The following is a 25,675-nucleotide window of genomic DNA, read 5'->3' as shown; positions in this document are numbered from 1 at the left end:
GCCATTTTGCGTGCGGGCAGCGCGGGGCGGGCGGCGGCGACGGGCGCGGCCATTTTGGGTAGGGCAGAGGAGCGGCGGGAGGCGGGCACGGCGTGGGGAGGGGTACGGACGCGGCTACTTAATGCCGCCCGCCTCGCGTGGTCGTGCCTTGGGCTCTGGCTTTGCGCCTCTCCTAGGTTAAACCTCTGAGGGGAGGCTCGGGCACCCGGGACTATGGCGGTGGTGCCGGCCGGCTGGCTCCCACCGAGCCTGCCTCAGCCGCCGCCTCCGGCGTCACCTCAGCCGCTCTGTCCCGTTCCTCACCCCCGCCCAGCCTGGCCAGGCAGAAAAATACGTGTATATATCTCAGATTTTTCTTCCTTGCATACCTGCTACTGTAGCCACTCCGCCTTACACCTTCGCCCAGCCGTCTGAGGCTTCCTGTGGGCGGGCAGAAGTGCCCCGGCCAAAACAAGTTCAAATAACTTTGTTCCCTGACCTCCGCTTTTCCTTAGCTCTTCTGCTTTCCTGTAGTCACTTTTCTGTATTCACTCCTGTAAGTACAAGAAATACTCCTGTGAATACACTTATACTTCTCCTGTGTTCACTCTTCTCTCTACTCATGCAGTCAGTCAAGGATATCTCGTTTTATATTCATTTGTTATTGAATGGGTTTGTTTTCAATTTCGTTTATAGTTGCAGAGTTTTTGACTGTAGCCAAAAGACAAGTATTTAATGTCTGATCTTCACGCAGAAAGTAGTATAATTTTTTAATTCTATAGTAATTTTTCAGTGTTAATTGCATTCAACTGTTCCACAAAAGTTAAAAAAGGTAATAGTGCCTGTTTGTGGCTCTCTGGTGCTCCTCAGAACCTCTCCTCCCTCTAGTTCTAGGTAGTTCTGTGGTGACTTATTGAGCCTTAAAGGTGAATGGGCAGTTTGTGAATGAAGGAGTGTGAACAACAATGAGGAGAAAAGGCGCTGACTGGCTGGAAGAGTATTTTTCAAGGGCTAAGTGGAGTAATTGGCAGCAGTGGGCATAGAAATCCTGAATGGCAAATGGGAAGATTGTGGTGTGTCTTTTCAGCACTGGGGATGCTTTAGGGGATGTGTGAGTAGCTGAGCATTGCACTGCTCACCCCAAGCTTAGGATCCACTCCTGGAAACTGACTAGTGCTGGACGGGAAAGGTTTTTTTTATGTTGTGATAGTTCATTTCATACTACAAAAATAGTTAATATCAACTTACCCTACAGAGTTCCTTAGTGAGCGCTTGTTTGTTTCTGCTGTCCTCAGGTGCCCCCTCTCCCCACCCGGGGATGGGCCGTGTGTGAAGCTTGCTGCTGTATCTCCAAGTGTGTGCCAGGAGTTTTCAGTTCCTCCTCCCTCTGAGCTCTGCATTTGCTCACCACAGGAAGCTGCTTTGCTAAGGTAAGATGCTGATCATCAGCTGGCAGAGGACACCTGAGCTTGCTCTCTGGGTCACCGTGTTTTCTGGCTTCTCCGGAGACCCCACTGCTCCATTTGACTCAAATTTAGGAAAGAAAGATATTCTGCCGCATTATTTTTAAAGTGTGTCTCACTCTAGCTACAGGCAACCTATGTGTTTGATTCTAAATCATGTCTTCATGCACAGGTTGTATCAACATTTTAGGCCTTGGAGTACTACACATCCCACATCAGGACTTGTTTTTTGTACACACACATATATATATGTATATATAGTCTTGTGAGGAGTTTTTCTGCCATATTTGCTTAACTTCATATGTCCTTATGTGGCGCTTACTTTAGAGGTTTGCAACACAAAAAGCATTCCATGAGACAGAATCTTGCTGTCTAACAGTAGCAGTTGTAACAGATTTGTGTGTTTGGTGTTTTTTTTAAACACAGGAAATGGCAAAGTATTTTGGGGTTAGTTGTTTTGGGACTAGTTGTTGTTTTTTTCTTGAACAATTGATGAGTGGTTTTCCTCATCTTCTGATGCCTTAGTATTGAGTATTTTTTCACCTGTGTCACTTCAGTGATTTCCCTGATGGTTCACACATAAAATATTTTCCTTTTTGTGTTCTGCGGATTTGCTTACATTTTGTCTGTCTGCTCTATTTCCTTTGTCTTATCTGTGTGGTCAGTGCAAAGAATGGGGTAGTTGGCAAAGTCCCAAAGTCAGCTTACTCCCAGGAAGAGCAAACTGAACCAAAGCTAACTTTTCTTGTGCGTCCTTTTCCTTTTTATGTTTTTCTTCTATTATTTTGTAAATTGTATTTGGAGGGGATTGCTGCCTGCCAGCAGTTCTCACATGAGTAGTAGCAGACATGTGCAACAGTATTATTCTGGAAAGTAAATTGCTACCAGAAAGAAATGAGTGATCCAGGGTAAGTTCAGCTGAATTTACTACATGACTGAACTGAACTAGGATGTTTGAAGTGGTCCAGAGCTCTGTTCCTTCCATTGTGTTTCTCAAAATTGCCATCAGTAAAGTTGTCAGGATTTAATCTGATAAAATGGAGACGTTTCCAGGGCTGTTTGGTGCAAGGGAGAATGATAGCAGCATGGCACAAGGCATGATGGTATTTCAGCTTCTGTGTGCAGGACTGTTGGAGATCCTAAGATTAAAATCATCTGTGCTACACTGTGTAGTTTTAAAGTGGGGGTTTATCTTGGTTTGCACTTTTTTTGAAGTCAAACAGTGATAACAACTGCATTTTGAAACATGTAAGTGTCGTGCCTGACAGAAACACATATCCCCAACCTGACTTGGGTCCTGAAATTTGACAGCTCTCTCACAGTACTTAATGATTTGAAGTATGCAATGAGAAATGTGTACACATTCCTCAATTTTTAATGTTTTCACTTAGGATCCCAAATTGAGTGATTTAGGTCCTGTTTGGGATAAGCAAGGGAGGAGGAAGTTCTAAGTTCACTTTACTTTTGTGCAACCACCATGGGAGTTGGGTTACGCTGCTTTATGTGTGTAATATAAAATTTTAAATATACATAACGTGTATGGATGGATACCAGGCGAGCCAAAAACTATAGTTTCTTACTTGAGAGAGTTCTAAGTTTGTGTTTCCTGTGAGGTTCAATTAAAGAAACCAACACAGGTAGCTAAGTAATTGTCCTTTAAACAAGAATTTCCCTTGTTTTTTTAAAATCAGAGTGTACAGTTTGAAGAACAGTAGTCATGAAGGAATGGGCCACAGGTGTGAAATTCATTCTCAATTTCTGTAGAGATCACTTTTAATTGGTTTCTTTATAGGACCAGCTTCCACTGACCTATCATGGCATCCAACAAATTTGTCATTAAGGTAAGCAGAATGTCATAGCTTTACAAAAAATAATAAGTCTGTAATACTGCTTAGAATGTGTCTGTTGATACTAAAAGTGCATCCTTCAGGTTTCTGGTCATGGTAGCATACCTTATATGAGCTTTTCTCTCCCTCTGGAAGCAAACTTGGAATTGCTGCTGTATCATGGCAGAGTGTGTCTGGGGTCAGCTGAGGATTAAAAGGCTGTGACTAAAAGTGATCAGTTGTGCAGCGAGAATTAGAAACTGCATGAATTCTCAATAAAACACTATTTTGCTACCTGAAGTAAAATTTTGGGTGGATTCTTTTCTTACTGTGATCTTGTAATGCTATTTATGTACTTCCCAGTTCTGAGGGTTCCTGGTTTAAGTTGTAGCAATGTTCCTAAAGTATTAATTTATTTGTTTCTGCCTCTTTTTCCATTTTGAGGGATTGATTGTTTCGTGTGCAATAAAATGCTATTGAAGTTCATTTTGCAAACAGTCCCATACTTTTAGTTATGAGCTGAAGAGCAAAACTTTTCAAAACATTCTGTAATAAACATAACACTTCATAATTCTACTACTGTAACTATACTAGCTAATCAATAAATAAACCTAATTGTGATTAGCACAACATATTATTCTCTTGGAAGTGTTTTTCCAGGAGTTTTCAGAACACAACAGATTTTTCTTCTGTGGGTATGCTTGGAATTTTTTGGAGGGCAACTGCAAAATCCTTCCTGAGTGATCAGGCTGTGGAAGCTGTCAAAGCTTGGTTTTGTGGGCAACCAACCTGTTTAATGAGAACACCAGGCATTTAATTTTTGTGTGCTGCATGTTCTTTTCCAAGGAAAACCGCTGTCATTTAGTGGCATGTTTGCTTTATATTTTTACTATTTAACAGGACTGTAAACCTCCCGAAGGATAACAGTATCATGTTATTCACTGCTGCTGAGTTGATAGAGGGACTTAGAGGAGAAATATATTTGATTTTGAGCACATTTTAGCTGATACTCTGAGTCTGTGCACCACTGATGTGGATAACAACAGGAGCTGAGGCTGAAGGCATTGCTTTTCTCAGCTGAGAACTCTTGATATCATCAATATTCATGTAAGTGCCCAATAAAAAAAGTGGTGTGAGTTGGCATGTCTTCACTCAATATAAAGCCTGCAGACTCTTGGTTTCTGACGTGCATCATTACAGCTTCATTATTCAGCAGGGATGTGTAACTGGTATTCAGCATGGACCTTGCAATCGCTGAGTTTAGCATCCCTGACTGCCTGAGCAGGGCTAGGTTCTCATTGAGCATGTCTGTAGGTAAGAGTATCACAGATAAAGCTTTTGAAAATGATAATGGAATGCAGCTTTTTCTTTCTTACAGTAGGTGAGAAATGAGAGTAAGTTTTTAAGGTTTTGCATGTACCAAATGCTGAAAATTAACTTTACCTTGACCTGATTGAAATTCACTTTGTGCACAGATTAACATTTTACTTATTAGGTCACGGATTTTGTTTGTCAAGTTTTGCTTCTTTAAACACACTGGATTTGTATTTCATTTTTTAAGACTTTTCAGCTTTCAGGTAAGTTTTGCACAGAGGATCCCCATGCAATAGATTCTCCATTAAACACTATTCCTACTTGTCACTGCAGGCAAAGTACAGAGAATATTCTATTCTTTTAGATTCCTTGTGTTTAAAGCTGATGGGAGTATTTTACTGAGTCTGAAAATGTTCAGGACAGATGTGTTGGAGCAAGTCCAAGGAGGGACATGAAGATGGAGCCCCTCTCCTGTGAGGAAAGGCTGAGAGAATTGGGGTTGTTCAGCCTGGAGAGGGCTTCAGGGTGACCTAATTGTGGCCTTCTAGTACCTGAAAGGAGCCTACAAGAAAGGTGCAAAGGGGCTATTTCCTAGAGCATGTAGTGACAGGGAAAGGGGAATGGCTTTAAACTGAAGGAGAGTGGGTTTAGATGAGATATTAGGAAGAAATTTTTCCTTGTGAGGATGGTGACAACTGGAACAGGTAGCCCAGAGAAGTTGTGGGTGCCCCATCCCTTGAAGTGTCCAAGGCCACTCAGAGCCCCATCCAGCCTGATCTGGTCTAGTGGAGGGTGTCCCTGGCCCTGGCAGGACGTTAGAACTGGAGAAGGGATGGTTTCTGAGGTCCCTTTGAACCCAAACCACCCCATGATTCCATGTTTCAGGTGCCCCACCTTGTCTTCTACATTCTCTACTTTTAAGCTTTTAGATTTTGTAAACCTGTGTATGTGAATCTTTCTGGTAAGAGAATGAAAAGCGCAGGTTATCAGTCTGTCAAATCTTAGCCGACTATCAAGTGATTGAGTGGAAACCCCCTGTAATTTAATTTAGCTTCTGATTGATGCGCGTTTTATCTGCGCATCTCGGCACCCCGGTGCAATGGTCGGTGACTTCCAGAGGAGGGAGCAGTTGGCCTGTTTTTGAGAGGCGAGCATAAACTTGGCTTTACGGGCCGTTAAGAGAGATCGAAATAAACTAATTGATGCAGTAAAGTAGCTTTACACCTTAACACAGAAACTACATTAGGTCCTAAACACACATTCTTCACCTACCAAGCAGGTGGATGATACAGTCTTATCATTTGCAATAGATAATAATTCATGCAAGTTAATTTGATCATCAATTTTCTATTTTATATTGATATTTCATAAACATTGCATGGTAAAATACCCCCCACCATATGAATTTAATTAATCTTTCTCTGTGTTGCTAAAATATTTTATTGCTGTTCTGAGAAATAAATCTTAACTTTAATTGGTGAGGCTTAAAGCAAAATCTTGAACTCTATATGGATTTCAAAAATAATATCACTAGGGCCTTGTTTAAAACTTTGGACAAAGTAGAAAGAATTCCTCTTCCAGAATTGTGTAAATTGACTTTGTTCATGCCAAGCTGCAGAACTAAATATAGTAATTTTTATGGCTTCAATAGAAAAATTTCATTTACTGTTTTCTGCAATTTGTTCATTTGCCAAAGAGAGAAGAGTAACTTGTTACTGCATTTCAATAGCTCAGCTCAAAGGAAAGCTTTGTTTCCTACTTGGAGCACTGTTCTGTCTCCAATTTGTAGGCCTTGGATTAAGATCATTGTAGTTTTAGTGTTCCCTCTGGTTGGTCATCCAGCTCACTCGGCAATTGATTTTTTAGCATTGTTGCTCCTTGTTACCAATTTAAATTACTGCATGCTGGACATTTATGTAACTTTTTTGATCCTTCCTACTAATTTTTTGCTTGCTTTAAGTGGCAAGTTCATTTGAAACAGCAAGCACAGCTTTTTGTTTCATATTGGGAGCAAAGATGGAAATACTGGTAATGATTGGACAGGAAGATGACAGTGGGATCATAATGTGATCAGTTTGTATACTTTGTTTTTTTTACATTGATGTATCTTAATGTAATCATTAAGAAACTGACTTAAAACCAAAGGCATCCTAACATCTGTCTTTTGAACTTAGGAGTGCTCCATGAAAGAAAATGTGTGTAGCAAAAGAACACATTATAGGCTGGAAGAGCAGGTAGAAGGAAGGGGAAAGGCCTGTTCCTGTCAGACAGTGTCCCCGTATGGACTGACAGCCCTGGCTGGGCCATTCTGGGGTCTGCTCACACACCTGTGGGTTGGCTTGGGTGTGGAAAAACAAGATGGGACTTAATTATGATATTTGCAATGGTTTTTTTTTTAGCCACCAGCTGAAATGTAATACAGTGACAGTACATTGGCAAAGATTTCTCCACCAGTTGTGCCCATCTGGATGATTCTTGGTGACATCTCAGAGGGCTTGGCAGACTAAAGTGCACATTTCTGTGAAAATGTCCATCGAGTTAGCTGATCTATTTTCCTGTAAATATACCATTAAGCCAGAATATTTTTGTGAGAAAATGATGTGTTTTCTTCTTCTTGGGAGTTGTTTGGAGAGAAAACAACTCTGGAGATGAGTAGGTTTTCTTACCTGCTTTTTTATTTATCTCTTATCCGATCTAGTGAGTGATTAGGAATAACAGATGTGTTTACTTCTATATTAAGTCCACAGATACATGAGTGCAGTGCTCTCAAGTGGAGAGCAAGGATAAGGAATGCTGTTTATATTTAAAGTAAATTTTTATATAATGTGACTGCTCAGAGTTATGAGACTGATTCTGCAGCTGCTTTTTTGTGTACATAGTTGTGAGCGTGTTAGCATTCTGAGTTTTGGTTTGAGAATTAGTCTTTTTTGAGAGTACTTAGTTAAATTAACCAATAAATACAGTATCTGATGTTCATTTCTTTTCCCCTTCACTGCAAAATGAAGATATTTTTATGTGAAATTCCTGTGGTTGGAGTACTCAAATGTTTCAATAGAAACATGCTAAGATTAGGTTTCTGTGATTTAAATAGAATTTCCTAAAGGATTCTAAATCTAAAACCGAGGTGCTGGTGTTCTCTAAACAGATTAAGGGTTGTTGAGTTTTGCAAGTATTGTGTGTTCTTATATTTGCTGTTTGGGTCTTTAAAAACGAAGACATGGTTACGTTAACCATTAAATAGTGGTTTTCTAGAGATGGAACTTTCCTGAAGTGGTATTGCTCAGAACAGCTGGAAATACAGGTGGTTGAAATTGGCATTATCAAGTAGCATCACACTTCACTCACTGTCATATTTGTTTCTGTATAAACAGATAATATGGGACACTTGTCTAAAAGGGCTTAGAAGTCTTAAAGAAGATGATGAAAAAGGGGCAGGAGGGAATGTGACTTAAAATAGGAAGTGCAAACAATAATAATGGCTGGAGGGACATCTATTTAGTTCTCTTTCTCAATGCTCCAGTAAATTCCCAATTTTATGGGACCAGACATGGAACAGCTAAAGGGATGAGTAAATAAGTTCCAGAAGAAACAAAAGAGGAAGTTGGGAGGTAGAAGGGGGAGGAAAATTAAGTGTACAATATAATTCTAAATCTCCTGGAGTCAATGGAAGTTTCCTCACTGACCTCAGAGGATTAATTTTCAAGCCTAGGGAAATGATGAGTGGATGAAGAGTTGAGAGATTAAAGTGTTAGCAGAAGGAGAAAGGAATAGGAAGCCAGAGGGATAAACAACAATAGTGGAAACACTGCTTTCATGGGGATCACTTCAAATAAGGAATAAAAGGATCATTCAACTTGCATTACTTCTTTTGGTAATTCAAATCTGATTAGTTTTTAAAGTACCACTTCTGCATAAAAATCAGTTTTTTTGCTAACTGTGAGCACTATACTGATGGGGCAGTGATATGGGATTCTAAATACCCACCATACTAAGTAATGTGGGGTGTTTTTTTTAATCTAATTAATTCAGATATGTAAATTCCATGATATTTGCCATGTGCTTTATTTCTGACCAGCGCTGCCAGATTTTACACCTCCACTGTTGGCTTTGTGGAGATCCTGGTGGTGCTGCCTGCTTGACCCCAGAGTCCAGCCCTGAAGGAAGAAAGGATGGGAAACTTGGAAGGAGACTTGAATCTCCCTGAGTCCAGCAAAACATGAGGGCTTAGCAGCGATGCTGCATGGGGTCACCGAGTGTCTTTAGGTCCTGGGAGAGGCTTCAGCTTACACTGTAGGTGACATTCTTCAATTCTTTCCACTGGGTTCAGATGGAGGTTAGTAGGCTGGGAGGTAGAGAGAGCCATGTTTCATGCACCACCTGGTACAAACAGTTTCGTGATGGGCAAATGCAGATTTTGTTCTTGATGGTATGATAATGAAAATTTATTATAATATTTTTTGGTAATTTGTCATGTAGCCTCTCTTTCCTTTGGACAATGTAGATGGATTCTAGTATGTGGGAGCTATCTGAATATTTGGTGTAAGAGTGTATTCTGACAGGATTGTGGAGTAAATGGGAAAAGAGTGACTGACAACACATTTTCGTTCTTTCCTGATGGTTAATTTGTGTAGTTCACAACTTCCTTAAAAGGCATCTATTTTTAATAGCGAAATTATTTCTTAGTTTCAATTCTCAAAGAAAAGCTTTGTTTCTGGACATTTTGTGTTCCAGTTTGGGGACATTTTGTGCTCCCTGCAGAGCTTACTCAGCCATGACTTTGCAGTATTTTTCTTGAGTCAGTAGCCAGACTTTTCCTTGACTAATGGTATCAGAGCACATGGCCCCTGTTTGGTTGTGGTGCTGCAGTCATGGCTGTGCACGGGCACCTATGACGCTCAGCTCTTGTGAAAACCCTTTAAACTGCTGATAAAACGGTGACTCATGGTCACCTGATGAAAACAGATTCATTACCATGACTCCAGAAAGTTCAGCTCCCATGAAGTGTTTCACTTCCCACACTAGTTCTTCTAAAAGAGATGATGCTGCAGTTATTTTCTAACAGTTGACAGCTGCCCAATTAAGTGCGACAGTGTGGTTGGAAAAAATTGGAATTCCAGACTTCTTTTAATAATAGTTTAAGAACTAAAATCTGTATGAGCTGTGAAGCAGTCACCAACATTCTTCACAGCGTTACTTGAAGTGATTTCTAATCAAATTATACATTTTGGATTCAATTTACCACTACTGAATTAAGTTCTTTTTGCAGTGGATCTGACCCAAACCTCACTGGAGTCCATGTGTTTTGGATCAGAGCCTGTAGAAGTGTATTGGTAGCATGCTGTAGCTTAACTGAGGACATGCTAATTCATTCCATAAATGGTCCTTCTCAGTCCAGTTTATCTGTGTTTTTAATGTATTGTGTTTGTCTGTAATGTCAGTGTGTAAGGAAGTTAGGTTGGAAAAATATGGAAAAGGAATACAGCCAAATAATAAAATATAAATGGATTTTAATTCCAGTGTGAAACAAGGACAATTAAATCCTCTGCATTGCTGACTTGTGGTTCCCCAGGGACTGTGAAAGGATGGGTGAATTAAAATAGAAATATGAAAAAACCCTGTTGCATGTGGATGATTTTATGTTATAAGGCAGAAAAAGGTTCTCACCAAGGATTTGAATGTAGGGTAGTGTAGGATGTGTCACTGACTCTTACATGATTGGGAGTTTGACTGGTGATTTTTGTCTTTACCTAGTTTCCCTCTTTTTTGACTGGAAATATTTCTGACACACAATGCTTAAGAAAGTCACCTAACATGTATGATTGAAACTTGCTACAGTAACGACTAATATAAATAGATGTTGGCTAAGTAATTCATGCTTTAAAATTTAACATGCAAACTCCTATGTTTTTTTATTTATTTATTACATCTTCACTTCTGCTTGGGCTTTTTTCCCATTTATTTTCCAACTGATTAATTTTATCTTAGATGATGAACATCATGAGTTTATTTTGTGTTAAAAACTTGCCTAGCTTGAAAAAGAATGGTCTCATCAGAATTGAAAATTATCTTAAGATTTTTTTAAAAAGGTAGAAGTAAGATAGATTTCTTAGCTGTTTTAAAATCAGTCATACAAACTTTGTCAGCAAATTACATATGGGAAAGTCATGGCTTGTTTGCATGGTGGTGTTTGTTTTATCCCCTGAATACCTCTCCACCGTTTTCATTACCACAAGTAGTGTTGTAATGGAAAGGCAGTTGCAGATCTAATAAAGAAATTGAGTAATAATGTTAAAAACCCCTTAGAAATTCAAGCCCCAAAATGGAGTGAAGAGGTCTCACGATTGACAGAGGAGAACTCTCACTGCAGAACACAATTCCTGTACAGTGTGTCTGCATCTGAGCCCTTCTGTTGTTGTGCGGTGTTGTTTTTTACAGAATCCATCTCCTGCCTTTGTGTGATGTTGCTTGGCCAAAGGGCAGAAAGCATAAACGCCTCTCAATAAGGCCTGGGAGTCAGGTCAGCTGCGTGTGTTCATTTCCTCAGAGAGAGATGGCTGAGTGAAGGTGGCTCTTGCCAGGCCCTGGTGTCTGGCCCTTGCCGTGTGGAGCTGCCCTGTTCTTTATTTCCCTGCTCCAGGGAGTGCAGGGCTTTGAATGAAGCCTACGCGAGAGGCAGCTCTGCCTTCTTAGTACACAGCGGTGTTTGCAACTAACTGAAAGCTTTTCAGATCTATACTGGGTGCTGACGTTTTGAACCACCAAAATCTGCACTACTGTGTTTTACTCTTGGCTGTGTACACTTTGCTAGGGGAGTAGGGTCCATTATGAAGCCTTAAGGGCAAGTGCCATTTTTCTTGGGTTTGTACTTTTTTGTCTTTGACCTTCACTGAGGGTTCTTTGCTGGTTTTGCTATAGGTGTGTTTTACAGACAGATCCTCTTGCAGGAAATCCTGAATTTGGAAAAACTGAGATTTTATTCCTTTTTCTGTGTAACTTGCTGTGTAATATGAGATAGCATTCAAGTGGAGAATCACCGTAAAAATGTTTTATCAAAGCTGGTTGCAGAATAGTCAGTTGTTAGTCTCGAGGGAGAGTGGGAACAGAGATAAGGAAGAATGACACAGTGGTTTCCACCCAAGAAAATGTGTCATAGCCACAGAACATTTTCTCAGCATTTTCATATCATTGATGACTGAGGTTTGTCAAAGTTACTTCAATAATTTTATCCTCATTTTACTTCAAAAAGTTATGTGGTAAGTAAGCCAAACAAAGCTCTGTTCTGTGTGCAAGGTCCTCTTTGCACATCCCTGCTTAGTTTCCAGGATTAGTGCAATGCCTGGCGTATCTGACACCACTCAGCTGGTGAAACAATAGTTTATATAAGGTATAGTTAAATACAGCCTTTCAAGCTTGAGCCAGTGCTCTCCTGTTGTAAACTCTGACGAGTGTCTTTGTTCATTGAATAGCCCAATGATTTAATAGCACTCATAATGGACCAAATATACAGGGCTGTGGTTTATCCTGCTTTGTATCATGCAGATAAAGTCTGAGAGAAGAGCAACCTATAGATCTGAACAGAAAATATTTGCTGAACTTAAGAGTTGGGGAAGAGCTAACTCTTGGGCCATTAAAGAGGCTCTGTTCAATGCCAAAATCCTAGGATGTGACAGTTAGTAGGGTCATGCAGAATATAACTTTCCCTTCTTTATTTTGACATTCCTCTTGCATAAAAATAGGAAGGAGAGTCATTGAGCTGGACCAGAGTGTGCTGCCCTGCCATAATAAGGTAATCTTCAGCAGTGGAAAACAAACGTACAAAGAGTTATTCATTCCCTCTGTGGTATTGTCTGCAAGTCTCTGGTTCTTATTTGCCTGGGTGTTAAACTGACACAGTCACAATCCATGGTTCAGGGAATTTACAAACAACTTGGATGATAGGATTAAGCCTGACACATCAAAAGTTGAAAATTAATCCCATAATTTAAAAGAGCAATCAAACAACAACATATTCTCATCTCAAACAATGACTACAGAGAGTTTGATGCATAACATAAAATAGCTGAATAGCAGAGAGCAGTGATTAAATCTTTGGCTACCATGTGTGGAATAAAAGAGCAACATTGGTTTATAGATGTCTTCAGGAAATTGATAGAATTTGTCACTAGTTTTAAATGTTTATATGTCAATTTATGTGTAGTTCATTAAATTGAACTGAATATTTAATTTTGCTTTTATTGTTTGGTGGAAGCGGGGTGGTGTGTAGAGATGACCTCAAAGGACAAAATAATGTTAAGGAAAATGTGTCTTTGTCTATATCCCTTCACCCTGATAATTGGCAGGAATTTTGATTTGTAGAATATTTGGAGGATACAACTAGGGGGTAGTTTTTGATTATGAACTGGAAAGAGATTTAATTACAGATGCTCAGCATATTCTACATAGTTCAGAAAACTCTTTGCTAATTTGAAGCTATTTTCTGTAGGGTTATTAGAGATGGTTCATTTGTTGTTGCTATTTTGGAGAGGCCTACATTGTTAAGCATGTAGGAACTGTTGGGATTTATTCTGGTTTTGTAAATTCCTATTTGAAATATGATATAGATTTGGGGAAGGGAAAATCCAGAGATGAAGAATACAATAAAAAAATATTGTAAGTTTAGAAGTGAAATGATACTCAGGTATCATTAGAACTTGCCTTTCTTTATCTTAGGCAAGCATCAAGGAATCGCAGTATTTCAAGCTGTACACCTAAAAAGTCGCTTAAAGCTCTCTTGTTGGTAGCTGTGCTGTGACAAGGGGAGGTAACTTTTTTATCTACCATTATGAGGCAACATTCACACTCCAAGCAGAGAAAATGAAGCTGGCAAAAGATAATTTCCAGATTTGTAAGTAGGCTAGGGTATTTGAGCTGTTACAAAGTGGTAGGAGTACCAGTGATGATCACAGACTGCTAAAACCTAATAGAGTACATGATGTTCACTGTGGGCTCCAGATAGGAAACTAGCTTGGAAGGAGAGAATACTTCAAGAATTTTATCCACAGAGATACTGGTGACTTTAACTTGATGCAAGTGGTAGTTTCAGAAAAGGCAGGATAATGGTACTTAAGAAGGTAAGCTCATTCCCCAAGAGCATCTACTCTGTAGCAGTGCCCTAATCCAAATGATCTCTGCTGCTGCTGGCTGCCATCACACTGGTACTGGTTTTGAAATACCCCTTCTTTCTCTTTGGACTGCCACACAGATTTGGCTTAGGCCCTGATCAACAAGTGGCTTGCTCACTTCTCTCATTTGACCATCTGCAAGTCAGTTCAGTGACCCTCAAGATGTTTGGATTAGTTCCCTTGTGTTCTCAGTAATGCTTTGGTTTTCCTCAAAGTCTCCATATGCTACTTGTTTAAATGTTAAAGTAGTTAGACATTAGTCCAAATCTGTTAAAACAGAATTCAGTTTAAATGCTGTGTTACCCATTGCTTTACTAGTGTGGTGAAAACCAGCAAGGCTTTGTAGTTTTCTTGTGGGCTGTGTGATGGAGGTTCCTATGTGTTATGGGTGAGGATTCCAGGTTTTTCCACTAAGTGAAAACACTGTGAAAATTCCCTTCTGTGAGGGCTCATTCTCAGCAGCGAAAATCTCCCTTGTTGTTATTGTCATGTTTACAGCAGCACTGTAAAAGGGCTTAAAAATCAGACAGACCTAGGGGGAAGGTGTAAAGGGAAAAGTGGCAGGGTCATGGAACAGGCTGTGGAAGGTCTGTCCCATGGGCTGGGAGTAACTGTGGCATCAGCTGTCATCTGTGTGACTGATGGTGAATTGCAGGGGAGCCTGTATGACTTTTTAAATTGCAGATAAATGCAGATCATAAGCATAAAAATGCAAAAAATTGCCATTAAGTTCCTGAGGAACAGATTGCACACGAACAGGTGATGGGACTGGAATGAGCACTCCAGTACCTGAAGAAAAAGGCAATCTGCCACAGAATGCTTGTGTGTTCTGGAGTTTCCCTCTGTGACTTGTACAGAAGATTTTGCAGTCTGGCATTGAACAAAATAAGTTCTTAGGCCTTCCTTTGTTTGCAGCTGTCCTCAACCAATCTATTAATATTTCTGCACTGGAGCAAAAGCTGGATGTTTACAAATAATTCCACACTGAAGAAATGTGCGGCATAATGCTTTATTTACCCAAAAATACGGGTTCCAGCAGGCAGGCTCCAGGAGGCGGGCTGACAGCCCAGGCAATCCTGCAGTGCTGCTTGGCTCTGCCCCTGGGACACTTGTGCCAAGGAGCCCCCTCCGAGGAGTGGCATGGGGATAGTGCCCTGCCCTTCTGCCCGGCGTCAGAGCCACGCTGCTTCCTGCAGGAAGCTCAGAAGGACCCCTTGCAAGGGTCATTTACAGTTTGTGTTTGCAGGGAATTACCCTCCAGACATATTGCCTTTCTATTGGCTCCTCAATCACTTCTCTAACTGGGGAAGTGTACTTTGAAAGACTTTCGGTGACATGTTTGTTTTTCTTAAAAGCTTATGGAACAGAAACTCAGCCTCATGAGGGATGTGTGTCCCAAATGGAATTAGAATGATCCCCCAGTGTTCATTCTGTCCATCAGTTATGCTCCTGATTTTTTTCTCTTCTAACATTAATCCTGTAATTTTAGAGAAGAAACTGTTTTGAAGAACTTTGCTTTCTGTTCATGTATTAAATTATCAATAGGGTATGAACATGGGAAAACTTAATAAGTTATTTCTCCTTCCCAAATATGCAAATGAACAATAGGACCAGAAATCTGTCTCAAACCTTTGGACAAGTGCATTCTCAGTACAACCTTGTACTTTCAATCCTTTTTTTTTTTTTTCCACTGAAATCTTAGGAATTTCAGCCATGGGTAGTGAGGTTCACAGATAGATGCTGGAAGGATGAGGGCCTCTGCTTTCTGTTGCTGGCTGTGGCAGGAAGTGTCAATTAGTGTGGAAAATACTGAGAGTTCTTGCATTGAGTGATTGAAGTAAATATATTTTGTTTATTCTGCGTATTTGCCCTTTAAAGTTGCATGTTTGATTGCTAGACTTAGGGAATGGGAAGGTGGGGCAGTTTGATGCCCTTTACCTATTAGCAGTCCTTAGCTGTGTGTGAATAGTAAAGCTACTAATTGGTGTCCCTGTAGTACAGGGAGCATCTTCTTAGTGATTTCACAGTGCTCTCTTTCCTCTGAAAGGCTTTGCTTTTTAGCAAAAAGAAAAAAAATTGTTGTAGGGGATTTTTCCAGTGATTCCTACATAAATTAGTAACAGCAATTTTTAGCAAAAATCAGCTAAGAATCAGCAGATTAGACATTTAAGACAATTAGGAACTAGAGCTGTGATATATGTATACTTGTGTACAAATTAGAGTAATTTAATACATTTCATGTGATAAAACAATACAAGTGAAATTACCATAGTTTCAGAATGTCTCGGCTTTTAGCGAAGATGTTTGTTATTTTTTTCTTAATTTTATTTTCCTTTCTAAGCAATGTAAAGGGAAGAAAACTTAATTTTTGTGAAATATGAGTCTTCTGTTTACTTTTAGAAAAGCTTTGTTTCTGTTTTTTTATTATATTGTAGAAAAGGAGGTAAAAACTTTGTATGTAGGTACATGTATGCTGTAATGCTCGTTTTCAGAAACTCAGTGCTTCTAATATTTGCAGTCTGGCATTGATTGTAAGTATAATAGGTTATTTCATGCTGTTTCTCTTTATGTTCATGGTTATGATACTGAAATGTTGAGACCACACACAGACAACAAGATCTCCAGCCACTTACGCATGTAAACAGTCTGGCTTTTTACAAAGTGGAAAAATATTTCTTGTGCAGTATTTTTAACATGATCAGCATGTTAAGGCTTAATCTGCAACTGTGTCAACATTTCTTTGGCTGTAGCCATTAATTCTGTAGCCTCTTGATAATATGTAAAATGTGAGACTGGTTTGTTTACTACTGGGATTTGTCAGCAATTACTGTCTGCATTTAGCTTAGTGCTTTCAAATATATAATAGATCAAAGAGTTATTTTGCATCATCACTGTGGTTTTAGTAAAACAAAGGATGTTTTTCTCCCCAGCTGGCTTTGAGACCTTCAAAGGGCCATTGGAGCAATAATTTTCATAAATATTGTACTTATACCTGTTTGATATTGGTAGGCACAGGTACAATACATAAGTAACCTTTTGTAGCTACTCTTTGACAGGAATTTAGCTATAGCGACAGGAATGTACATCTCTTTCAGCCTCAGTTATTGTGAGAACCTGGCATGGCCTCAACATAGCTGGGAATTTTTGTTTTGCTTATTTTTGTGTAATTAATGCATGTTTTCAGCATTCTTCTTACCATCAGGAACTGCAAGTGCAGTGGTCATGTGCGGTATTATCTAAGTGCCAGATCGTTTTCATCACAAAGGACTGAGCATTACACGTTCTGATAGACAAGTTCTTCGTATGGAGATATATGGAGTTAAGAGTAAGATGGCATAAAAGCATTTTAATGGACAACATGTCTGTTTCAAGTAACAAATATTTGGGTTTATATAGTGTCTTTATCTCTGTTCTCAGAGATAATTTATTAACATGTTTATGAATTTAGTTTCAATGTATTTTTGTGGCTTTGCAAGTAACAAAAAGAACGATCTCCAAAACTTATCAGACAAATGTGAAGGACTTTGGTAAGAATTTTTTGTTTAGTTAGAAGTAGGCTGTGAAATCAGTTAAACTTACCACTGCTCCTCAGAAAATTGCCATTAATTAATTCTGTGATCTCAGGGGCACTTGGTTAAGATATTTCACCTGAGCTTTTTCTATGACCTTCTACAATTCTGAAGTGCTTGTTTTTCTATGAGTATTTTACTTAAGAGATATAAATAATGGCTCATCGATCCATAATACTGACTTTAATAAATCTCAAAATGCAGGCACTGTAATATGGATAAGGGAAATTGTTGGGGGAGTTCAGTTTTAGGGGTAGTCACCTGACAGAATAAGCTTTTATATGAAGCTCTTAAAAGGCAAACCTGCATTTTTAGTCACTGTAATAAAGTATTTAATAAATGTGTCAATATTACTGCAGGAGATTAGGAAAGCTTTCAGTTTGTAGATCACTGTGTTTTTATTTTTAAGACTTAAACACTCTCTTAAATGCGTAAATTCTATTGCCCTTTCTCGGCACCGCTCAAACCAGATGTTTTGTTAAAATTTAAGTTAATCTTTTGCCCAGTAAACCCTAAGATACTGTTTTCCTAAACAGCATATGAACAAAGAGAATTTATGTGTTTCATCATTCCTGTTCTGCTGTCTGGTCCAGTTTCATTTCCTTTGATGAAGAAATGATAAATAGATCTTACAAAGTGAGGCAGCAAAACTATCTCTATCAGTTAGTTAAAATTAAATTCTTGATACTAGTTTTGTTTTCCAAGATTGTAAGCATTTAGCTTAAATGATGAATTTCCTGCTAAGAATTTGTTTAGTAAAAAATTAGTTGAATTTTTGACTTATTTTTTCCCCTGCAAAGGTGTTATTTTGGACATATCTACCAGCTATGTATCCAAGTCTTTTGCAACAAATCCCAGGCTTTAAGAAGCAGCAGTAATTCTAGATGGAGTTTTGTGATGAGCTCTTTGCCCTTGGTTTATATATCTCCCCACCAAGTTATGCACCTCTGGGAAAATCAGTTTTTAGATTCACTTTTCATTTAGGAAAACCCTCAATTGACAGGGGATCTCCTGTGATCTTGGTGGCCCCTGCTGCACTGCTGATGAGAAGGGGGGAGATTGAGCCTGTTCCGTTTGGGAGAAAGGGTGGGATGATTTCTTGAAACAAAATGAAAATAAGACAACAAAAAGCAAAAAGCCTGCTGAAGATCTTTGTTATTTACGGAGCAGAGCCTGGGGGTAGGGGGCACGGGAGGGGCTACAGGGATATTCAGCAGTCTGTGTGAGGAACTGGTGATAGGAGAGCAGTGGAGCAGGAGTGAGGGGAAAATGGAGGGTGGATGTCAGTGCTGGAGCAGGGATGTGCAGGCAGGGTCAAGCTGAGAACTGGACTAAAAGGTGCAGAGAAGGCTGGGAACGAGACAAGGCATGGAGCAGCAGGAGTAAAGCAGGAATTCATAGTGGCTTGATAATGAGATGAGGATTAGGAGCAGTAAAGGATACTCAAACTGCTGAAAAATCTCGGGTGGCAGGATGAATTGGTTGAAAAGCTGTTTTCAGGCACTTGGAGCAGGGAGGAGAGCAGGAATATCCAGATGTCGGAAGGTGCACATTCTCAGGGATGACGGGCACAGCTGTCTGGTTTATGTTTCATGTTCCCCTGTGCGCCCCAGAAGGAGAACGCAAGGCCCCTGAGGTGTCCCAGAGTGGCAGAATGTTTTATCCTTGCCCAGTACTAATCCAAAGGAAGGCTGATGGTTTACTGCACGTTAATTGTATTGATCCAGTCAGGGCAGGTGTCTGTGGGTTTCCAGTCCTGCCCATTTCCCGGTGGGAGTCAGTGTGTCAGCAGATGGCAGATTTTCCTTAATCAGTTTTCCACCTGCCCTTCCCAAGGTTGTACTCAGAGACCGTTTAACTTCATAAATGCACTTGTAGTCATCAAGCAGCATGGGTGGTGTCCTTGGCCTTTTTGCAAGTCATTCTGTAGGATATTGTCATTGTGTTCTATTATAGCACTGCTTCGCTCTGCCCATTTTCATACAGTTATAGAAAATATTTCATACAAAAAGGGTGAATTTCTCATGACACCTTTTAAACACTTGTACATTTACCTGAATTTTTGGACAAATACTTGGTTGATAAAATTGAAGTTTTGTTGTGGGTTGTTATTACTCTTCAGTATTTCTCTGAAAACCTAATGAAGGGAGGCTGAAGGGCATATTGAAAAACTTTAAAGCCAGCAAGATTTGGAGCATCTAGCACTCCTACCATGTTGTAATCATTAATAATAATGAATTTAAATGTTTACACACCCTGATCTCTATTGTTCTCTTTGATGTTAATTACATGACAGCAGATCACAAGTTCATTCTTCATATCAGGCAAAAAAGGAAATATTTCCTCTTCATTTATCTGTGTCCCTTAGCAACACAGTGGGTCTTATGCATTGTTGAATAACATGTGGTTTTGCTGCCTTTGCTATGTACAAATGCTTGTCTTTCCATCTTTTTAAAAAGCCCTGACTGGAACTTGGTTACTAAATTCAAGCAAAAAATAATATAAAGATAAATATATGGCCATAGGTGACTATAACAAAGCTTAATAGTGTTCTTGGACATGTTAAAGCTAAGTCTTTTTCTTTTTTCTTTTTGTCTTGCTCTTATTAATGTGAATCAGATTAAATGGATGGTGTGATCACTTGTTCCTGTCTCTGTGGTTCCTGACATCCAGGAGCTGTAATCTGTCAGGTGCTGTCATCTCTGTTCTTTCATTCCTTTTACCAAAGACAGTTGTGCAGCTAGCATACTATCAATTTTTAAATTAAAAAATGAGCTGTTGCTTTCCAAAGGGTAATCCCCTTTCAATCTGTGAAGTAGGTGTGGTTTTTTGGTTTGTTTTTTTTTCTCCTGTTGAAATTAATGGGAAAAAAATGTAGGTTTTTAAACCTAATTTATCCAGAGTACACTTTTCTATGTGGCCCTTAAAAAGGATGCAGACTTGCAGGACGTGAAATCTCAGCCATATCTGTTCTAGCTCTGCAGATATTGTCAAAGTTCCTTAGTTTGCACAGTCCTGTCTTTGGTAGGTGATTTGTCATGTGAGGCTTCATCCTTTGGATTCGCCCTGTGGTTTTCACACTTAAAGTTGTATGACAGGGTTGGTTTTGTAACCAGTGAAATCAGATAATATTTGTAGCATCTGCTGTCATGTGTTTTAGTGTGAAATTCCTGACTGCTGGTAGGCATTGCTTAGGTTCCATCAGCAGTGTAACTGCTGTGTACAAAGAGGCAGCCTGGCCTCTGGAACATAGTGCATTTCCAGTAGAGGGGTACAGGTCAGCGTTGTACCAGGAAGGAAAGAAACTTTTTGCCCTGTAATATTATCTGTCAGTTGGAGAAATGCTTCACAGGTCTGTTCATCTGCTGCCTGCACAGGGCAGATCCTACTGCTGCACTGCCTTTAGGAGAGAGGGGAAGTCTCTATTTCCTACAAATCATCGTGAAATTCCTGTCTGAAATCAGCAAAATGCATGTGGAGTTTTGCTGTTGAAGCTGATTGCAAAGTTTTTAAATGTTGAGAGTTCCTCATTTTCCGGGATTATTGTAAATTTTATTTGACTGTTTGAAAAATTTAATCAGGAATGTAAAATTCTACTGGACCTACAGGCCTAAAGATACTGAAGGATAAGTTTTGTCCACAAGTACAACAATTGACAGTCTCTGTGTGTGGCTGTAAACTTGTTCTGCATCTATGCAAAGCTGTTACAATGGCAGAATCTGACCATGTCTTTTAAAAATCTGGTTTTTTTCCATTGCTTCTACTATTGGTGATATCCTTTGTTTTAGTGACATGGATTGGATCATTAATGACATTTTAAAAAAATAGTTTTTCTTAAGCATCTATATCCAGAAGTGCTTACAGAAATCTTTATTAACTTAAAAGGAATTCTGAAAACAAGGGAATTAAACATAATGCAGCATTATAAAGACCGTAATCTTAAAATCTGCTTCTGTACTATACCAAATGGATCTTTAGTTCTGCTGTTTCTATATGTGTGAAAGTGCTGTTGGCAGATAAGGTTTACAGCTATAGATTTATGGAGAATTTTCTTCTAAAATTCCAATTCTAACATTCTTTCTTGTAATATTGACCTGTAAGGATATTTGAAGCAGTTACTACTTAATTTCCCATGCATATTGAGTGAGAGCACTGTTTGAAAAGCCCGGGAAAGCAGACTTAAATACAAATCTCGTACCATCAAAATTTCAGTGGACTCTGGCAGGTTACATTTCTTTCATACTTCTGTGTTTCCTTTGAAAGAAAACCATTCCCAGGTGGTCGTTGCAGGGTGCTGAATGAAGCCAGTAATTTTATGTGAGCATGTGAGTTCATAGCCCTGACAGAATTCCTTGTTTGGGTGCAGGATTCTTTGCCGAGGGGTTTTTTTTTTTTCTTTTTTATCTCTGCACTGTTAAATGAAGGCAAGTTGAGGGTAAGATTATCTGCAAGGTCACAGAGAAACTTAAGGCATGATGGGCAAAGGATCCTTACCAGGTTGGAACTAGAAATAAACACACAAAGGGAAGGATAGGCCATACTGATAGTTATAAATTAAGTGTCAAGGTCTCAAATCTGGGAAGGGATCATCAGAATTTATAAAGTTCTATTTAAATAGTCCATTCTCCTCACTTCAGACATCTGTTACTGGTTATTGTTTGAGTGACCACCATGTACATTATACAAAAAGGAATGTGTTTTTTGTAAGATCTCTGCTAATGTGGCAGATAAAATCCCAGTGTTTGATAGCAGTGCCAAAGGGCAAAGAGGTGCTGAACAATATTCCTCATCTTTACCATAACTTTCCTTCCTGGAAAAACAGGCTTTGACAGTGGGAAAATGAAGACTGAGATAAGGAGAAGTGGAAAGAGGCTTGGGAACTGAGAGTGATATAGACCAGAACTTGAGCAAGCAGGGAAAAAAGTCTTCTCTTGGGCTGATGCACCAATTTTTTCTTTTTTTTTTTTTTATTGCAAATAGGAGTTATATCTCCATGCTATGGCAGTAAATTGAAAGGACTAGCAAGCTAAGAAGCTAAGGAACAGTTGTTTGTGTTGGCATGGAGTGTAATCTGGGCCTAGCTTTTACATCTCTAGCAACTGATTGTTGCACTGGTTTTATTAATGCAAATGCTGCATCAGTCTCAACATTTCATTTTTCAGAGGAGCAGTATTGGAACTGATGATAATGATTTGCTTACTCAGGAGAGATGAAGCAGTTGACAGTGCTGGTTCTCTCATTTTTATTGATTGTGGGCATTAAGTTTCAGTACAGAAAGCAGGCAAGTTTGTTGCCTTTAAACTCTATTTCTTTTACCCTTGGAGAGCTAAGCAGGTGGATACAGGTTATGGGAAATTAGGTGTGCTGCAGACATGTTAAGTGATTCAGTTTTAATTTTCCATTTTAACATCTTGCTGGGTAGACATAAACATTGCAATTAAGCAAGATTTAATTCAGCCAGTTGACATCTTAGATACCCGATAATAGATGACATAGCTGAATTTATTGAGCTGCTTTGTGCTGTCAGTTTTACTGTAGCCCTTGCCTGTTTAGAAGATGCATTAAGGAGGAATTTTGACCTTGGCAGGTATAGAAAAGGTCAAATTTAAATTCAGGAAAATTTTCATGTAAGAATTAGGCAACTTATGAGAGTTTTGTGCAATAGGGTTACAGATGGAGCAGAGAGAAAAAGAACCTGACGAATGTACAAATATATGTTAATTTTTGATAGAAAATGATAAAAATAAGAATTTTAAGGGACTGTTTTATAGAAAGTGGGATTTTTTCAGCAGTTTAGTTCATTATAGGGGGAATATGGAAGACAAGTGAAGCCGAATTAGCCTCCTGAAGGAGAAGGCATTAGCTTAAGCATGATTCTCTGAATTTGCACACAACAGGACAGGATGCTAAGATGCATTTGTAGAATTTTGCTATTTACTTGTATGTTAAAAAGCTGACCTTTTTGATACATATGTATTAACTTTGGAAACTAATTTTCCAGTATCATCATGTTCTTAGCTGCAAAAGAAACAACGGGTATTAATATAGTTTATGAATTTATTTAGTCTTAGTTAATTTGTACTCTGCACTGGAATAAGGACACAGAAAGCCACCTTTTAGAATATGTGTGAAGAATAAACTTTGGCAGATGTTGCTCCTGTTAAACTATCCTTGCTCCACGTATGTGAGAGTGCCTTGAGTGATAGGAATAGAAATTTGTCAGTTCAGTGTCTGACATCTGTGTTGGGCAAATTAGCACAAACTCCAGGGGGCAGAATGAATGATATGGGAATCAGTGGAACCTGTTGGGAAAAAGTCAAAACACGCATTGTAACAGAAGCCATATGCATCACAGCTCTCTGGCATCTTTACAGGAGGGAGTGAGTGCAAGGACAGGAAATCTGGCTGCCATAACCCTTTCAGATCCTCCAGAGGGGATGGACAAGGGCCTTCACCAAAGGCTGAAGGTGAGCTGAGGGAGAAGGTCCATGCACAGATTCCCTGGCTGAAGGGTGGAGGCAGCACTGGAGCTGGACAGGGAGCTCTGGGCTGATGCTGGACTTGTACCAGCCCTGAACATGGAGCTCTGGGCAGATGCTGGACTTGTACCAGCCCTGAACATGGAGCTCTGGGCTGATGTTGGATTTGTACCAGCCCTGAACATGGAGCTCTGGGCAGATGCTGCATTTGTACCAGCCCTGAACATGGAGCTCTGGGCAGATGCTGCATTTGTACCAGCCCTGAACATGGAGCTCTGGGCAGATGCTGGATTTGTACCAGCCCTGAACATGGAGCTCTGGGCTGATGCTGGACTTGTACCAGCCCTGAACAGGGAGCTCTGGGCTGATGCTGGATTTGTACCAGCCCTGAACATGGAGCTCTGGGCTGATGTTGGATTTGTACCAGCCCTGAACATGGAGCTCTGGGCAGATGCTGCATTTGTACCAGCCCTGAGCAGGGAGCTGAGGTATGGAAGGTTAGAATGCAACTGTGCAGAAAGTCCCCAGGTGTTGAATGACATGATGATGAACTAGAACATGTGATTCCTAGTGCATTGTGATTGGATTTGCCACAGGATCTGAAATATTCAAGCAGTTTATTAAACCAATTCACAAATTCTGGAAGAAAACAATCACTGATGACTTCCAAATACAGATGCAGCCTATGAGATGTAAAACCCAGGGTCTCATGTTGACAAAAGTCCAATATATCTGTTGAGGAAAGTATTATTTGTTTATGTTTTTACCTCTTCCTGTAGGCTTTCTGTTGCTGTTAGAGCATACAAGTCAGTATGGACCCAATATAATATTTGATATATTTAATGTCTACATTTTGTTGCGTAAAATCAATGCTATTTATCATTTTCAGTGATTTTAATGTTTTCCACATGTATGAGGGTTGGTGCTAACTATCACTGGCATTTTTCTAAACTTAATTGTGGGAAATATTTCCAATTAGTAACGGAATCCACAGAAAACTTGGGAAAAAATAATGCAAAGACCTTGAAATGTAAAACTTAAACTTTTAAAAAAGGTATTCCCAAATAGCAGTTGAAATCCTAGGTACTGGTTGTCCTTTTTGACTGTACTAAAATTACATCATTTTTTCTTTAAGGCAACAGTTTTTTTGATCCCAGTGAAATGGAAAAATGATTTTTTGAGAATAAATCAGTCCTCCTTGCCATTCCACTCCTCTCCCTCTGTAAAATGCTTCTCTGAAGTCTTGGGAGCATGTTGTTTTTATTACTCTTCATAATAGGTGAAAATGAGCAATGTGTTACCCATGATGTCTGTATATTGTGTTTCTCACAAGTGTTTTTCCTTGGGCTTTCATGATGTGATTGACCATGTGTGAATATAATACCTATCAGTGCACTTAGTGTGAAAAAGAATTAAAGAAACCAGGAAAGCCAGTTAGAGATTACACTCTGCTTATGTAAAGTACTGAATTTGTTTCTGTAAATGTTTGTTTTCATGTTAGAAACAATCACACTTTGTTTGGATCTTTCTTTCTGCTATTGGAAGAGACTGGAGTAAATGAACTGATTTTAATAAATTTTTAGAAGACAAATGGTCAGAACTTCCCAACCTCAGAAACTGAGTTTGTGGGAAGAGGAATATTTGCAGAAGGATTCACTTTTATGAATTAGAAGTCTTTGTTGTGGCTGCTGGGAGCACGTAAATAGATATTGGTTAACCAGCACCTAATGCTGTACTCACCTGCCTCCCTTAGAGGTCAGCGTGGCTTCCTGGGGCTCCTGAAGGGCCGTGCTTGGAGCACAGTCAGGTGCATTTTTCAGCTGCATCTGATTAAAGTTAATTGTCATGCAGCACCTGCTTCTCATTGCCCTGCTCTCCTGCCAG

General features: G+C 39.5%; 1 protein-coding gene across 3 annotated transcripts in view; it reads left to right on the top strand.

Moving 5' to 3' along the window:
• Positions 1-25,675, top strand: part of SLX4IP (SLX4 interacting protein) — a 73,158-nt gene continuing 47,483 nt past the window's right edge. For 2 of the 3 annotated variants that reach the window (XR_008483967.1, XM_054290363.1), the window contains exons 1-3: positions 1-58; positions 1,275-1,409; positions 3,235-3,283. Coding sequence is in view for 2 of the 3 variants with exons in the window: in XM_054290363.1 (XP_054146338.1) it covers positions 3,257-3,283 (27 nt within the window). In the remaining variant the exon portion in view is untranslated. Of the gene's footprint in view, positions 59-247; positions 536-1,274; positions 1,410-3,234; positions 3,284-25,675 lie in introns of those variants that run through there. The other variant, XM_054290364.1, reaches the window with a different exon arrangement.

The sequence above is a fragment of the Melozone crissalis genome, unplaced genomic scaffold (genome assembly GCF_028551555.1).
Source record: "Melozone crissalis strain CALT ecotype California unplaced genomic scaffold, PUWL_Pcris_2 ptg000081l_1, whole genome shotgun sequence".
NCBI classification, from domain to species: Eukaryota; Metazoa; Chordata; class Aves; order Passeriformes; family Passerellidae; genus Melozone; species Melozone crissalis.
The sequence above is the reverse complement of the archived record's forward strand: the minus strand, read 5'-3'. Positions and strand labels throughout refer to the sequence as shown.